Source organism: Fragaria vesca, linkage group LG6 (assembly GCF_000184155.1).
Source record: "Fragaria vesca subsp. vesca linkage group LG6, FraVesHawaii_1.0, whole genome shotgun sequence".
Classification (NCBI taxonomy): domain Eukaryota; kingdom Viridiplantae; phylum Streptophyta; class Magnoliopsida; order Rosales; family Rosaceae; genus Fragaria; species Fragaria vesca.
The window spans coordinates 26,095,464-26,112,750 of NC_020496.1; the positions used below are offsets into that span (position 1 = coordinate 26,095,464).

At 37.7% G+C, this 17,287-nt stretch overlaps 3 protein-coding genes across 3 annotated transcripts; 2 read left to right on the forward strand and 1 right to left on the reverse strand.

Annotated features, from left to right (window-relative positions):
- Window positions 1-1,918: 1,918 nt before the first annotated feature.
- LOC101290783 (uncharacterized membrane protein At1g16860-like) lies at window positions 1,919-4,942 on the forward strand. Its single transcript, XM_004303773.1, has 4 exons — window positions 1,919-2,896; window positions 3,266-3,421; window positions 3,730-3,941; window positions 4,472-4,942. Exons 1-4 carry the CDS (start codon window positions 2,009-2,011, stop codon window positions 4,662-4,664), a joined length of 1,449 nt encoding a protein of 482 aa, XP_004303821.1. The 5' UTR covers window positions 1,919-2,008; the 3' UTR covers window positions 4,665-4,942.
- Window positions 4,943-5,995: 1,053 nt separating this feature from the next.
- Window positions 5,996-11,616, forward strand: LOC101291068 (kelch repeat-containing protein At3g27220-like). The gene is made up of 7 exons (XM_004303774.1): window positions 5,996-6,305; window positions 7,135-7,320; window positions 7,920-8,149; window positions 8,515-8,685; window positions 9,680-9,785; window positions 10,229-10,435; window positions 11,284-11,616. The coding sequence occupies exons 1-7, from the start codon at window positions 6,126-6,128 to the stop codon at window positions 11,452-11,454; spliced, it is 1,251 nt and encodes a 416-aa protein (XP_004303822.1). The 5' UTR covers window positions 5,996-6,125; the 3' UTR covers window positions 11,455-11,616.
- A 717-nt stretch (window positions 11,617-12,333) lies between these two features.
- Window positions 12,334-15,737, reverse strand: LOC101291353 (F-box/kelch-repeat protein At1g51550-like). Its single transcript, XM_004303775.1, has 2 exons — window positions 15,311-15,737; window positions 12,334-13,457 (listed from the first exon to the last, which is right to left on the reverse strand). Exons 1-2 carry the CDS (start codon window positions 15,717-15,719, stop codon window positions 12,487-12,489), a joined length of 1,380 nt encoding a protein of 459 aa, XP_004303823.1. The 5' UTR covers window positions 15,720-15,737; the 3' UTR covers window positions 12,334-12,486.
- Between the last annotated feature and the right edge of the window lie 1,550 nt (window positions 15,738-17,287).

A 17,287-nucleotide genomic window follows, 5' to 3' on the forward strand; every position in this document is an offset into this window, starting at 1 on the left:
AGAGTACTTAAGTAATCATAATCCTCTTCAGTTGGGAGGTTTTTGCCTGCGACAAGAGACAATCCACCAGTCGTTGTAGAGGAAAAAAAAAAAAAAAAAAAAACAAGAAACCCCCAAAAAGATTTTAAGTCTCTCTCAGATTTTTTTTTTCTTTCTTTCTTTTTAGTGCTTAAAGATTTTGTCTTTATCAATCAAACCACAAACCCATGTCTCCAAATCTCCAGATTTCGACTCCCACTGCTTCTTCTTCAGGTATGTCTAGGCTTTTCCCAGTTACCCATTGTTGGTTTCTTTATGTTGGGTTCTTTAGTTCAGGTCTGCTTCATTTATGCTACTACTGGTTTAGTTCTAGTTCCAATTTGTGCTTGTTTACTTAGATCTTTTGTATGTTTATACTGTTTTTGGTGAAAATGGTGATCTGGGTTTGGTTCAGTTTCTGGATTTGGGGGCTGGGAATGGCTGTTTGGTGTAGTTTGTATTTTGAGATGGAGCCATTTTGATGTAGTAGTTGTATTTATAGCTTGTGCTGGCCACTGTCTTCCTTGAAATCTGGCTTGTTGTTTATGTTTTTGTTTTTGGGTTTGTTTGGTTGCTGAGTAAGTGTGGGAAGAGAGCTTGGAAACTGAAGGTTTGAGTTTGGTCTTTGTTTGCATTGGGACTCGATATAGATAGATAGAACTGCCTACTGAACTGGGCAAGACTTGAACTTTATGCTTGTATTAAGGTTATATGCTAAACATTGGTAATAAAAGGTTTTGTTTCTCTGATTTGAGTAAAAATTTCTTATATTTTGTTTTATTTGCTTGTATTAAGGTAATGTGCTAAACATTGGTAATAGAAGGTTTTGTTTATCTGATTTGAGTAGAAATTTCTTATAGTTTGTTTGATTTTAAGAATTGTAGAATCGGAGGCTTGCTCTATTTTTGGGATAAACTGTATGTTTATCCCTTTTCTGGATTGGTTGATAAAATGAAGGAAATAAGTCGATCTTTTGAGTTTTGAAGTCCAAGTATTCATAGTTTCTTGTGAACTGAACTTGGAATCTCCATCTTGTTACCGCCTCAAATCCTGCTTGATTCATTTTTTGTTTCAAAAGTCATCTTGGGGTTACATCTTTCCTTGATTCGTTATGTGTAATCTGAATTGAGTAAATAAAAATGTTTAAGGATAGTATGTTTCAGTTGTTATTTTTTGTATATAATAATAACAATGCAATATAATCCTGTGAACTTTTCAATCCTAAACAATTGGGTTATTTTCAGACATTCTATTCCATTAGTATTTTGTTCGAAATGCCTTTTTTTTCTTTTTCTTTTCCTTTTTGCAGATTGATTTAACTAATTCTTATGGTCCATGATATGCCTCTTTACCTTCTTTGGATGGTATTCCATGAGCATTTTGCTTGAAATCCTTTATGATTCCAGTCATTCCACTGTTGAAATAGGCTGCGGTCAAGTCTGGTTTATATCATGTAGATTGAAAATTAATTGTTGGTCTCTGATTTAAAATATGCACTCAGAGTCATACTATGAATACAAATAAGACTTCTCTTGCACTCTCTGAATAAGTTTTAGAGTGCTACTTTATTTTTACATTCAATTCTAATGTAATCTGATACAGAAAATGCTTGTGCGACTAAACAGGGATGGTCTTTTGGTCTGATACAGAAAATGCTTGTGCGACTAAACAGGGATGGTCTTTTGGTTATATATAGAAATTAGAACATGGCATGGTGTTGGCTCTTTCACTGCGTTTAATTAGGAGTGCCTGTGATGTGTTCTTTCTCAAATTTGCTACAAACTTTGCAATCTCTATCAAATGTGTTATCATCATGGTTGTTGCTCTGGATGCGGGTTAATAGGTTAGGTTTTTGGATAAGTAATGAGTCATGTTTCTAACATTTTGTTCTTTTTTGGCCTCAGGAGGATCATATCAATGAACAGCTAGTCCTCTGAAAGAATCTATTGTGTAATATCTTGTTGACTCTTGGATCTGTCAAAGGAGCTAGATGGGTTCCAGATTCCCATCTCATCAACTCAGCAATGGCCTTTATGTATCAGGCCGGCCAGAGCAACCAAAGGAAAGGACTCCAACTATGAGCTCAGTTGCGACGCCCTATACTGGTGGAGATATCAAGAAGTCAGGAGAACTAGGAAAGATGTTTGATATCCCTACAGATGGCTCCAAGTCCAGAAAATCTGGACCTATAACTGGTGCTTCTTCTAGGACTGGATCATTTGGAGGTGCCGCTTCACATTCAGGACCAATCCCTAATGCTTCAGCTCGTGCCGGCTATACTACATCAGGACCCATATTATCTGGAGGAACTGGTTCAGCAAAGAAGTCAAATTCTGGACCACTGAATAAGCATGGGGAACCCATAAAGAAGTCATCTGGTCCTCAATCTGGTGGGGTAACACCAACTGGCCGCCAAAACTCTGGGCCTCTTCCCCCTGTTCTCCCTACCACAGGTCTCATTACTTCTGGACCCATTTCTTCCGGCCCACTAAATGCTTCTGGTGCCCCTCGAAAAGTTTCTGGTCCTTTGGAGTCAATGGGATCAATGAAAGTACAAGGATCATCTATTGTTCACAATCAGGCCATTACTACTCTTAGCCAAGATGATGAGTTTTCATTTAGGAAAAACTTCCCTAAGCTAATATTATGGTCTCTGATTCTTCTCTTCGTGATGGGGTTCATAGCTGGTGGTTTTATTTTCGGTGCAGTCCACAATCCAATACTCCTCATCGTGGTTGTGATCCTTTTCAGTGCAGTTGCTACACTATTCACATGGAATACTTATTGGGGAAGAAGAGCTATTATAGGTTATATCGGTAGTTATTCGGATTCTGAGCTCAGAACTGCCAAGAATGGACAATTTGTGAAGGTGTCAGGGGTAGGTTAATCTGTGGATGACTTGAAAAATTGAAAGTATGGCTACTAATATTTTTTGTATGTAGAGCTGCAACTTTGTCGCTTTTATGTCCTCTAATCCTACCATGTCTTTTCTAAATTTTTATTTCAGATTTTGTTTTCTCTAACTACCTGATCTGTCATTTTTAAATTCCTGTCATGTAAATCAAGTGTAACATTGTAGTGAGTTCAAAATGTGAATTACTGTAACTATATAACTAATTTTTCCTTTTCATTTTTTTAGGTTGTAGCCAATGTAACTGATAAGTGATTTGTGTGCATATAACTTGATAACTGATTTATGTGCATATAATTGGTCAATGTAATTCACAAGCTGTCTTGTTTTTTGAAGGTGGTTACTTGTGGTAATGTGCCTCTTGAGTCATCCTTTCAAAAGGTTCCTAGATGTGTGTATACCTCCACAAGTTTATATGAGTATCGAGGATGGGATTCAAAAGCTGCCAACACTACACATCGTCGTTTTTCTTGGGGGCTCAGATCCATGGAAGTGAGTAACTGAAATAAACTGTGATATTTGGTTGACACGCACATAGTTCTGTCTTCCTTTTTTTTTTGGGTGGTTGATTCGGTTGGCCAATTTCATTTCTTTCTTGTTCATGCAGTGATAAAATTTTGAGAACTTCTGATGTGTTTTTGAATTCTAATTGCCAACTTACGAGATTTTCAATTTATTGGTATTTTACTTCAGTTGTTGCAAGGCCCCATTACATGGTCTCAAGTGACAGAGCCTGAGAATTCTTGATTTATAGAACTTCACACTTATGACCAGAATTTTTTATTTTTGGCATTTGACAGAGACGTGTGGTAGACTTCTACATCTCTGATTTCCAATCTGGGTTGAGAGCTTTGGTTAAGACAGGCTCTGGAGCAAGGGTGACTCCGTATGTTGATGATTCAATTGTCATTGATGTGAATCCCATTAAGGAAGAGTTGTCTCCAGAGTTTATTAGGTGGTTGGGAGAGAGAAACCTTTCAAGTGACGATCGTGTGATGCGGTTGAAAGAAGGGTATTAGCTCTGCGTTATAATTGATTTTAACTTTTTGTTTCATTTCCTTAGATGATCATTTGACCATAAAGACTTTCAGAGAAAGAAAAATAAAAGTTTGCCAAAAGAAGTAGATGCTAAATGCCTCTTATGGGTTTTTCCTTTTATTCTCTTTCTTTTTAGTTGTGTCAAGGAGTTTATCATTCACTTTGAGTAAACAACGTATGTGTTCTAGGTTGATTTGTTCGAGTTGCAAAGTTTTCCAACCTGAAGTTTGATTTAGGTTGATTTACCCTTGAGGGGGTGGAATCATCCAAACAACCCAGTAATAAATCTGATAAAAGAATCAGAAAATTGTAATTTTAAGGACAATACATCTCTATTAGTGTTTCATTATCTATTGAACTACCGAAATTCAATTGTATGTGATGGATCATGTCTGCAATGCGGTACATGTAACGTATATGATTTCCTGCATTCTTACATACAACTCTAATTGAGAAATGCCACCTGCTTGTGAATATTCTGACACTGCAATTTTGTGCTTGCAGGTACATTAAAGAAGGAAGCACAGTTAGTGTAATGGGCGTCGTCCAGAGAAATGAAAATGTGTTGATGATTGTTCCTCCACCTGAGCCGATTACTACTGGATGCCAATGGGCCAAATGTATCTTCCCAGCTAGCCTTGAGGGCATTGTTTTGAGATGCGATGATGCATCAAAGAACGATGCCATACCAGTTTAGCAGTAAAGTAAATTGCTAATGTTTTTAGGTATTGCTCTTTGGAGAGTATATTTTTTCCCCTCTATTTATTATTGATGTTGGTGGGAGTGAAAAAGTTAGTGTGAAGCAGGTTAGGATGTGAGTGGGGGGTGTGTAGTACTTTAACTTTGTGTATAGTTGTCCAGGGTTCCTTTTCGATTTCTACCTTTAGGTTTGAAGGCTTTTGTAATAGGGTGGCTTTATGAAGCAGAGAATTTACATGTTTAATTAGATCTAATGTTCATGTTAAATAGAAAGGCAAAAAAATGATTGGCTTATGTGTGATTTTTTCTCAATGCTATATTGGTTTGTATATCTTGAAACACCGGCTTCATATCGCTTATTGTCGGAGAATTTATCTGTCTTATTGTTGTGCATCTGGTTTTCTAATTTATAGTCCAACAATTAGTTTCAGTTATTAATCATTGGATTTGGAGTGACCTGGATTTCTAAACGCTCTTGGTTAGGAACTTAGGGTCAGAAGCTTGGGTAGCAGCTGCGCTACCAGTGCCTACAATGGTAGTAGATGAGTTGAAGTTTGAAGGATTGGTTGCGTATTAGTTTACAAGGCCTCACTGGGTTGTGGAAAGGTAATAGGCAGCAGCATCCAAGTGAAGCTTCCATGGTAGCTATGTATTAGCTGAATGAATTTGCTAAAGCAAATTCCCTCTTAAACAGACTCCAAGGAGTACAAGGGAGGGGCTGGGAGGCTCCAATAGCTGGCTGGTTGAAGTGCAATTGTGATGGCTCTTTTAGGGCAGCTGCAATGAAGCAACTCGATCAAGTGATACCTACACAGAATAGCGAACAATTCTTCTGTGTTGGTGATAGGCTGATAGCTAAACATTGTTTGTTAAGTTTCAATGAAAAAACTTTGGATCGGCCTCGATTGCTATCTTTTAAACCTATTTGTCTCAGTTTCAAGTGCTTGTAACTCTTTTTTAATAAGATGCTTATAAAACTCAAATGATTTTTATTAGTAATTCTTAATTATTTTGACCAACTAAAAACCCTTCCTAACAAACTCAACTCACAATATCATAGCTTGATTGTCCAATGTCATTTGGTCTAGCGACATAATCTTTTCTTAATAAGTGGGAGGTTGTGACCTCGATTCACGAAGTTGTAATATTTAAGGTGTTTCCTTATCAGAAAATAGAAAAAATAATGCTTTCCAATCATCTTAAACCTTAAAAAAAAAAACAAATACACCATTTTACCCCAACCCCATGAAAGAAAGTAGTAATATTGCAGAACAACCCCAGTACCTATATATAAAGATTTTATATACAGCAAATCTTGCTCTGTCGGTATTCTATGTATAGCTTCTTCCTCTTCTTCTGTGCTTCTCAGAGCAAGCGCGTAATGCCTAGTTCCAACACTCCCACACTAAACCCAACTCGATTCATACATTGATTTGATTCATAGATACATATAGTGAGTATGGCTAGAGCAGCAGGGAAGCACACATCGGCTCGTCTGGTGTTGATTTGCGTTGGCCTTCTGGGTGTTGCTCTCATTGCTGATTTCCTCTGGGCTTCTTCTTCTTCTCGTTTTGCTCTCATTTCCCCAAATTGGGCTCCCCCTGTCTCGATCCTCACCCCCATAACCAAACCCAACAAGGTTTGCTTCCCTCCTTTTTTGTTGTTTCAAGTTTCAGTTTTTTTTCCAAGCTCATTGTTGATGCTGGCTTCAGTTTTCATCTGGGTAGTGTTTAGTTTGTGAGTAAGTGTTGGAAAGTAGATTTCTTTATTGATATGAGAGTTTCAGTTTTTGGCTGTGACTGGTTGGTGATTGGTTTATGTGGGTTTTTTCAGTAGGGTAAATACAGTGACATAGTCACATTGTTGCTGAATTTATATGCTTTTTGATGTGACTTTCTATCTGGGTGTTGTTTGGTTTTTGAGGAAATGGTTGGAAATGAGGAGAAGATAATTTGATTGCATTGTGTTGGGTTTGGTTACTTTGTGGAAGGTCAAATGTGGGTTATTGGGATCGTTTTGTGATTGCTAGAGAGTTTTCGTTTTGCTTTTGTTTTGGTTGCTGAGAAGATGCTGGAGTAGAAAAGGATGTAAAAGTTTGGATCTTAGTAGTTTGGGCATGTCAGAAACTATGAATTTTGTATGAATGCTGTTATTTATCTTGAGGTTCGGGAATGATCTAGTCGTTCTGATGGAGTTTATATATAGAAATGCAGAGTGGAGATGTAATGCATTTGTTCTAAACCGCTTATTGGTTTCTTCATTGTGGATATGAGTAAATTCTGGAACTTTGCTAAAAATTAATGGCCCTGGTTTGGAGCTTAATGCATATAATTGGTTAAGTACAACCACTTTCATGAGCTGATACACATTACTTTTACATACGTTGTAGAATCTTTTCCTGTTCTGCTTTGGTGAGTAAAGCTGTAATTCAGAGCACTAATTATTAAAAATTCTTCATATATCTATAGGGAGTTGACAGCCAAAAGAACAATACTGCTATTGGGAGGGTTTTATCTGCAACTTTTGCCGACTTGCCTGCACCAGAACTAGAATGGCAAAAGATGGCTGCTGCACCTGTTCCTCGTTTGGATGGGGCTGCTATACAGATTAAGAATCTTCTATACGTGTTTGCTGGATACGGTACAATTGATTATGTGAGACCTTATTTTGTTGCTCGATGACATGTCTTTTATTAATTTTTTATCCTTATATTAGCCTAGCTAGCCATTCCTAATTTGTTAGGCTATGATCTTCTAATGATCAATATGGTTTCTTAGTAACTATTTTGTCTATAAACTTTCAAAACTGAGCAGATTGCTTCACTTAACTCTGTTGCACTGACAACTAAAGTGCTCTAGCATATTCTTCTCTGGTTTTGGCTAACTAATGGATGGGACCCTATCTTTAGAATTTGGTTTCTTTGTTCATTTTTTTTTTTGTTCATTGCACCACTGAAATGGGTGTGTACTCACCTACCAAATCAATTGTTGATGTTTCTTGTGAAACTGACTCTTAAAATAAATGAATGATATTAATTGGCTTTAATTTGAGGTTATTTAACTTTTTAAGAAGTGAAGATTGATTAGTGTGATGCTCAGTAACTCAATTCAAATGTTGACATGTTATATTGGTGGCTGAGTGTCTAGAGGTAATAAGATAGTGCAAATGAACTAATGCAATAATGTAGAAAAGCTTCGCTCTCCCTTGTAAATTGCATGTTAATGGGCTGTAACATTTTCGCTTTTTACTTTAGGTACATTCACATGTGGACATCTACAATTTCAGTGATAATACATGGGGAGAACGATTTGATATGCCAAAAGAAATGGCACATTCGCATCTAGGAATGGTAACCGATGGAAGGTACATATATATTGTAAATGGACAGTATGGGCCACAGTGCAGAGGGCCCACATCCCATACATTCATCCTTGATACTGAGACAAAGAGGTGGCAGAGTATGCCCCCTTTACCAGTTCCAAGGTTTGTGCCTTAATAAGATCGCATGAAAAGCATTGTATGTTGCACTGTTTATCACTTGCACCCAAAGAAAAGACAACATTTTATTCCAGTTGAACTGTTTTCCTGATATTTAGTTAAAATTAGAATCAGATACCTCTGAGTTTATCCTCATCTTTTATGTAGATTTTTCTTGGGAGCCGAAATTTGCACCCCCATTTTACACTGCACTTTTGCCCTTCGAGAGTACCATGTATACCATGGCATTGTCACTATTCTCCTATTTAGGATATCTGCGCAAACTGAACATTTGTAGCCCAAATAACTATACAGTTTTTTCTATTGCAGACCACACTTTGATTGAATGGTTTTAACATGGTAATTTTCAGGTATGCACCGGCAACTCAACTTTGGAGAGGTAGACTCCATGTAATGGGTGGTAGCAAGGAGAATCGACATACACCTGCAGTGGATCATTGGAGTCTTGCTGTGAAAGATGGAAAATCATTAGAAAAGGAATGGAGGACTGAAGTGCCTATTCCCAAGGGAGGTCCTCATAGGTCTGTTCACCATCTAATATCTGCTGCATTTCTTTTCTAAGAATTTGATGATGCCATTTAGCTTGAAGGTAGTCGAATCACAAGTTTTTTCTTTTTGAGGAGAAAAACAAAACTTCAACAAGAATCAAACATGCAACACACCCCATGGTGAGAAGTATAGCATTAGTACAATACAATCTTAATCCAACAGCATAACAGCAGCCTGGTCAACATTTAACACAGACAAGGTAGGAAACATCAGTGGCTGGGAGTAGTCTGATCCAGTAGAACTTTAGGAACTTAAATCACCATACCATATTTGTTGAAGTTTTCTACCAGTATTCAATATAGAGTTTTGTTTGCTGGTGTGAGTACTGTCGTCAATTGTTTTGTCCAGTTTACACGTCTGTTACCTATCAATTCCCGGTTTTGTCTTATACAGGTGTTTAGTTCAATGACATAAAGACAATCAACTATACCAGTAACAAGCCCTTCTTAGAATGTAGATAGTCCTGAACTCTGGATTCTGTCCTATGTTTAAATTCTGATGATAGAATTACTTGTTTTCCAACAAACCTGAAGAATATAAATGAAGCTACTTCCTAGGATTTTGTTGTCAGTCTGCTTGTAGCATTTGGCTTTGAGTTTCAAAGTGCTGCTTAGAAATTGTAGAGAAGGGGACAATTAGGCGTGTGCTTGTTGGGAATTTTGGGATTTTCCCAAGTGGGTCCAAATTGGCTCCCCTCACTGGTAATAACCAAAGTGAAACATTACAATATTGGACAGGATTACTTCTCTAAATGTTTGTGGGCCTGAGATGGTCCCTTTCTTGTTAAGATTGTAATTTTCTATGATTTATACCCTCAACCCTAAGCATTGCTTTGTGTCATAGGCCAAGGGAGCATGAATTATTATGTCAACTTTTATATGCTAAATAAAGCAAAGTGTCTTGTATGGTAAATTCCACCAACTAATATCCCAGAAGTTCTAATCTGAGCATGGTATCTTCTTGTAGGGCTTGTATAGTTTATAATGATCGTCTTTATGTTATGGGTGGTCAAGAGGGTGATTTCATGGCAAAACCTGGATCCCCTATTTTCAAGTGCTCTCGTAGGAATGAGGTAAGAACATGGTTGTTAATGTACCTTTGTTGGATCAATCGTTACTGGGTTGTCTTAACAACAATCCAGTGTTTGTGTTGGTTTTTCTTGCTCTTGTTATTGTAAATTTCAATATACTTTTCATAAGGTTAGCTGCTAACAACTATTCATTTGGTTGATGTATTGCAACATCTATCTGTTGGACTGCACAAGATCTATCATGGTGTACCAAAAATCATGAAGAATCTATGTTAAACCCTTATTGGAACTAAAGAATTTAATCATCACACACTAACACATATTGCATTCACCTAGTTAAATAAAAGTATGTGCATATAAAAATGAACCCCATCAATTACTTGAACCTTCAGTGCCTATACAAACATCAAATGGGTAAAGAATGTCCAAAAATCAATTTGTACTCCTATAGAATAATTTTCATTTGTTATTTCTGATCATTTCAGGTTGTGTATGGCGATGTTTACATGCTGGATGATGAAATGAAGTGGAAAATGTTACCTCCTATGCCTAAGCCAGATTCCCATATTGAATTTGCCTGGGCTATTGTTAACAATTCTGTTATTATTGTTGGAGGCACAACAGAGAAGCACCCTGTAACTAAGAAGATGGTTTTGGTTGGAGAAATGTTCCAGTTTAACTTTGAAACTCTGGTATTGGCTCTTTCCTCTTGTATTCTTAAAATGCCGAACTCAATAGTTAATACATCTTAGTTGTTCATACACACACACACACTCAATAGTTAATACATCTTAGTTGTTCATACACACCCACACACAATCAGAAACAAAAGGCTGTGTCTTCAACTGCTATTGTCTATTAAATGGAAATATTCAGTAAAACAAGGGAAAAGAAGCGAAGGACCGTCCGATCCCTGACACGAGATATTTACTTGTAAAACAATTACTCAACTGTCTTGGGTCGTGGTTTTTGACGAGTTACTAGATTCATGGAGGAGACAAATTTAGGAGGACTGTTTGAACAACAAGAGATCTAAATGCTATATCTGCTTTAAATATTTTCTGAGAACCTAAGAAACTTTAGAGGATGTTTATTATGAAGCTGACGATGTTCCCCTAGAGGTTTTGTTTGTTTTTTCCTTCTTCTTTTTTCAAATTGGGGATGGAGTTCCTGGCAGTGGGTTTTCCAATTATCCAAGTAGCTAGTTAACCTGTTACTTTGCCGCTCTTTCTACACTTGGTGATAAGAGGCAATTCTTGATGACTAACAAGGTCCTACAAGCAAGCACCTTCAGAAAGAGCCATGGCCAACATTTGTGAATATGATGGTTGTTTGTTGTGTAGAACCTAATAGCTACATCAATTAGCAAACAAGCCATAGCATGGATAAATTGTTCAGAAGTTTGTTGTCCATTATGAAAACTTTTCTCAAGTTTTTCAACTATTAGAGTTTTGCATGCTATACCTACCTTTATTTTTTTTTCTCTTCATCTTTAATACTAGTTTTCTCTCTTAATTTCTTTGAGTTTTGATAATTTCAGAACTGGTCAGTCATTGGGAAACTGCCATTTCGAGTTAAAACCACACTAGTGGGTTTCTGGAAAGGGTGGTTGTATTTCACATCAGGACAACGGGATAAAGGACCAGAGGATCCAGCACCAAAGAAAGTGATCGGAGAACTGTGGAGAACAAAATTAAACCTGGGCTTGTGATGATTCCTGTTGATTCTTAGAAATTCTGCCAGTCTGACCGTCTGTATATCATAGCAAATTCAAATATGATTCAAAAATAATCTTGCAACAACTCTAATTACTTATATAATTCTTTGATCTTTCACGAACTGTAATTTTAATCGTTAAAAGCACACTTCTGTTGTGTAACCTTGTAATTGTATATCAATTTTTTCCTAAAGTACCAAAATGTTCTATGGATCTCAAGAGTCTTGGTTGTCCCTTAAATGGTTTGACTCGTTGCCTCACCATAACAAAACATTACAATCAATTAGATCCACCTTCCATGTCTGACGAAGCAAATGTATTGCTGGTATACTGGATTAAGATTCATGGTGTTAAAAACTGAGGAATGTCTCATGTTCATTAATGCAACGTCATCCAAATCATTTTCCGTGTGTTATTCTCGATAGAGTTAACTCTTTATTTTTTTGGGAAGGAGTCAAGCTCCGATCATATTAATAACAACGTTACTGCATCAAGCTAAAGAATGGGTATCCCATAATACAAATTAAACGCAAAAGGCTGGTTGTTGCAGAAGCAGCTAGTCATATTCTAAGCTACAAAAGCAAGCCTATACTACCAACAATTGTATAGTTTTCAGAATCCGCACCGTAATTGGATGAACATTGTTTTTTAGTTAGTTCAAAGAGCCGCACCGTAAATGTAAAAAAAAAAAAAAACATTATTCGCCGGCGTAATGGAAAGGGCTGGATAGGAAAAGTACTCACAACAGTGCCAAAAGAAAATCAATCAAATGGTGAAATGGGGCATTGCCAAAATTTCCAAAAATTAGATTTGGATTATAGAATGTTGTTCCATATTGACGACATGGTGAGGAAGTTAGAATTGATCAGCTTTCCATAACAATAGTTTCTTTTTCCGATAGTCTGAATTCAAAAGATTTACAAAGACCATTCCAACTCATCGGGATACTATGTAGTAGTATGTACAAGACATGGTGGACAAAATGGCATCCATTATTTACCTTGCTCTAATGATTTTCATTTCTCCTCATAACTGAAGCACAAGCTCCACAAGAAGGAGCTCCCCATCAAACCTCAGTCCAGCTGGGTCAGCAGGTTGAAGTAATCCATCCACCATTCCGCCAAACATAAACAGGCAACGGCCAGATTGATCTGCACAGGCACGATGAAATGAGCGACAGTTGGGTATATGACCCTTTGTCTTGAATCTTTTCCACATTTTTGCAAATAACTGCATAGAGTTCAACATAGTTGGCTGCACAGTAATGGAGGGAACTGCAGTAATGTCTAAAACCCAGAAGTCATTCTTCCGGTGTCTATATGAATCTTCCCCTCCACATATCAGCAAACGACCTCCTAAGATGAGTGTAGCTGAGTGACCAACCCGTGGGAGGGAAACTCCTCCAGGAATATTTTGTAATTCATATAGTACTTGTAGCCATTGTGGTTGACCCTCACAAATATCCAAGAGCCAAAGATCATGAAGCACATCATATCCCAATCCTCTCCCTCCAAATAAAACAGTTCTGGTACCCCCAATGCAAGTTAACGTGTGACCTGAGCGAGCTGCAGGAGATGGCTGAGTAACGATTTCACACCAAGTACCAGTTCGAAAGTTTTCTGAAAGTTCCAATACCCATGTGTCACTCAGTCTCACACCAAACCGCCCAATTCCTCCATGGATAACCATCTTTCTACCTTCAATGCAGCATGCTGCATGAGCTCCTCGCTGGGGAGGTGCATTGTCCCCCACCACAAGCAGCCTCCAAGACAATGTGATACCAAGGGTCTCATGGAATGCTACTTGCCCCACCCATGTATCGTTTTGACGGCTTCCATTGTCATTTATACCTCCAAATAGAACAAGACAATCATCAATTACAGCACATGTATGCCCAAATCTTCCACTCGGACTGCCTGAACTGATCCTCTGCCACTTCAGCAATCTCTGAAAATCATTGCCCATGTATGCCACCCATGTGTCATCTAGATGGCGTCCTATATACAGCAAGAAACCAAATATTAAAATAGAGTATAGAACCAAGCACACAAGCATGTTTTAACACGGAAGAAGTAGAAGTCCGATCAATTTTCGATGGTTAGTAAAATTCCATCAGACAACAAAAGCAGGACTAAATAAATACTTCTAAGAGCAATTGGCCCATACTGATATAGCTATACTTTTCAGCTGAAAATCTGTTTCTTTCAGCCACAAATATTTCGGATTAGTATTATTCATGATGACATACTCTAGGTGTATGAACTAAAAGGACTGATTACCCACTTACGTTTCGAATGACTAAAATGAAGGCAGCATCCACTATGTTTTTAGTCTGATATAGTTGGTTTAGTGCTCAAGTGTATGTAGTAAAGGTCTAGAGCTCATAGAGTTACTAGACTTGTAAATACAACATTTCTACTGAGATTTATTACTATCCGTTCATTGTACAATCTGATTTTCTTTATGGGAAAGAAAAAACAAGACTACCGAATCACAGTTGCGTTACAGTTGTAACTTAAAAGCATCTCCTCAGTCAACCAAAATATGTCAGCTGAATTGCATAGCATAAGAATGGAGATGAGGCTGCATGTAGAAGGAAATAGGGTTCTAAAACTGTCTGTGCCAAGTAACAAAGCAACTGCTGTGAATGTAGACTTTCCCTATGCTTATCTGTTTATTCTCTAAGACTAATATTAAGTGATGAATCAAAGCCATTGAATCTATGTACCAGTCTAGCCTCCAATTCTAGCTGCAACAAGTGAATAGTAAAATGACATAAGGCGAATTTACTGGTATATTGAGGACCATTTTACACAAAATGGTACATTCTAAATGACTGCATAAAATTATCTCATATGGTCTGAAGTACTTCAAAAAGGAAACTAAAATTGACCCCTGTTAGTCATTTGGTCAAGTAGAACCCACAACATCTCTATGGATGGACCAGCATGTCTCCAACCTAGGAGAGCCAGCAGATGATAAAGAAAAAGCAGAAGGGCACAATGAACCAGCAAGACTTCATGCCCTATTTAGGTAAATAGGGTAGCTATGACCATGTAGTTCACAACTGATGCTATGTTACTTACAACCCTGGATTGCTTTCGTCTAGACGTCGTATTATAAATTTCATTTGTAGCACAAATGGTTCTACTTCTAGACGTGAATGATCTGTCTCTTCAGTTTGAGTCAGCCTGGCGGGGATGTTATCATGTCACAGCTATTCTTTGTGCATATTCTAATTGTTTTGAAGCATTCAGGATATACTTAATAGTTAAGATGCTTTTGTTAAATTTCTCTACAGTTCAGCTCCACTCCTATGGTTGTAATATAAGCCATCAGGCATGATGCTTAAGTACTTAAAACCAACAATCAATATACGCAATGGGCTGAAGATTGTTAACAACCAAAAACTGAAGCTCAAGAAAATCTGGAAGGTGTTGATTTTTTTTTTTTATAGAGGAAGTCCAGTTTCACTCTTATTATAGACATGTTCATACAATTACTAATAGGAACCGACTTTGTGAACTATTCTCAAAACTAAATATGTCATAGATGTTCAGTTCCACTCGATCCTAAGATTAGGGATGCTGGAACTCCACTAGCATAATGCTACATCTTCTTGATCCCATCGGAAAAGACAGCTACTTAAGGATTGGATTGGTAGAAAAAGGAACCAACTTTCAGCACAGGGAACAAAGAAAAATAAACTACTAACAACCAAAACTGCAATCTCAATCATCTATACAAGCCTATAAATCAATAAGAATCAAGCATCAAAACCAAGATCATTAGATATTCACAGAAGAAATATGAAGTAATGGGCAATATCCAATGAGTTTAAGTGACTGACCTCCCTCACAGCCACCACCAAACAAGACCAAGCAATCAGACACAAAATTGAGGGAATGAGAGGCCCTGGGAGTTGGAAACACCAATTCAGCATCTGGATCAGCACACAATCTATGGCAATACACAGAGTCAACCCCAGAAACTTGCTTGTAAATTCTCATCCAAGGCAACTGCTGATTAGAATTTGAAGCCTTGAAGGCCTCAACTGATCTGGGCCCCCAGTCCCTTTGGCATATATACTCCCAAAGAGTATCAGAAGCTGTGAGGGCTCTGAATTTCTTGCATGTCATAGCAAAGCTGAGAATAGAGTCAACAGGGAGGAGCAGCAAGATTGAGAAGAGGTGGTCTTGGGCTATTTGGGTCAATGGAGAGCTGCCATTGCAGCTGCTGCTGGTACTGGTTTCTGCCATGGCTTGTTTCTTTTGGCTATGATTGTTATGACAGTGAGCTCCAAAACTGGGTTTGTTTGATTTGCTGTGGAGATTGTTCATGGTAAAATATGGGTTTCTATTTTTGGTTTTCTTTTGAATCCATGGTGGTGAAGAAGATGACGGTAAATTTTCCATCTTGGGAGAAAAGATGGACTCTAGTGCCCTGTGGCATTTGTCTTTTGTCTTGTTTTTGAAGTTATTAGTTTTTTCAGTTCATCAAACAAAAGCTATTGGCTTTTCAGATTTCACTCCACCATGGGTTCAGTCGGTACAGTTGTTTATCCGAGTAACTTTTCACCCAAAGTCACAAGAACAGAAAAGACTTGAGACATTGGAGACAAACATAGCTCAATCAATCTCCTTTTCGTCTCTACTCTCTCCTGTCTTATTCCCTATACAACGATGAGCCAAGGGAAAACTCAAACAAGACTAGAAGATTCAATATGCCCCCCGGCAGAAGCTTAGTTATAAAAACGAACACATTTGTAGCATATGAACAATCACATAGAGTAGGCTATTGACTTTATCTATAGCTCTTTTATTGCATTCCGAAAGATCACAAGATTACATTCCGAAAGAGATTAGGCCTAGCATCGCTTTCAAATGTGTTTCTGAATTTAAGTATAACATTACTTATAACATTTAGAAGATTTTGAAACTTAGCACACAGTCGTAGAGTAACTTAACTCTAATATTGTCGCTATTCAGTTTCTAAATCACTTCGATCAATATCTTAATCTGATAATCATAAAAACACATAAACTAAAACATAATACATATACAAAATAAACTATTAACATGACATATATAAAGCATGAAACAAGAGTACGATACCAGTGATTTTATTCAACGAAAAGTCAAAAACAGTAAATGAAGTAACATTATTCAACCAAAACAATATATGAGGTACCTTGAGCCCACAAATTCATTGTCATTCACTTAAAACAAACATTTTGTTCTAGGATATTTTCTATGTGTGTCTTGGCCTTATGCCAATAGGATATGTAGTTAGACTAGATTTATGTATTCATATCCTTACCATATTGGTATTGTGTAATTCCTTATATAAAGGGCTCCTATCAATGAATAAGATGATGATTCTCTTGCTATCTCTTTGTCTTTACACTTTATCCTTCATCACGTTATTATGCACTTTGTTCTAACCCTAGAGCCAATAGCCCACCATTTTTTTTCTAAACCCTAAAAACCAAAACCCTAAAATCGGGCAGCCTTGTTTTTCCCGATTTCCGACCAAAATTCCGAATGTCCTCCACCGGAATTTTATATCCCCAGAAAGCTCTCTCCGTCCCAGATCCAACGCCGCCGGTCTCACCCTGAGAACCGGCCGGAAAGTCTCCGAACCGGCCGCCGGAAGATTCCAGACAGCCGCCGCTACAGACGACCGGTTCACCACCTTCCCTTGCTCCGATCAACCTGAAATTTGACAGCAGCTTCCCCATCCAGAGCTGCTACTCCTATCAAATTTTCAGCCCCAAATTCGAAGTATAAGTAGGCGAAACGTTATTTCTCCTCTCGGCAGCCTCTAG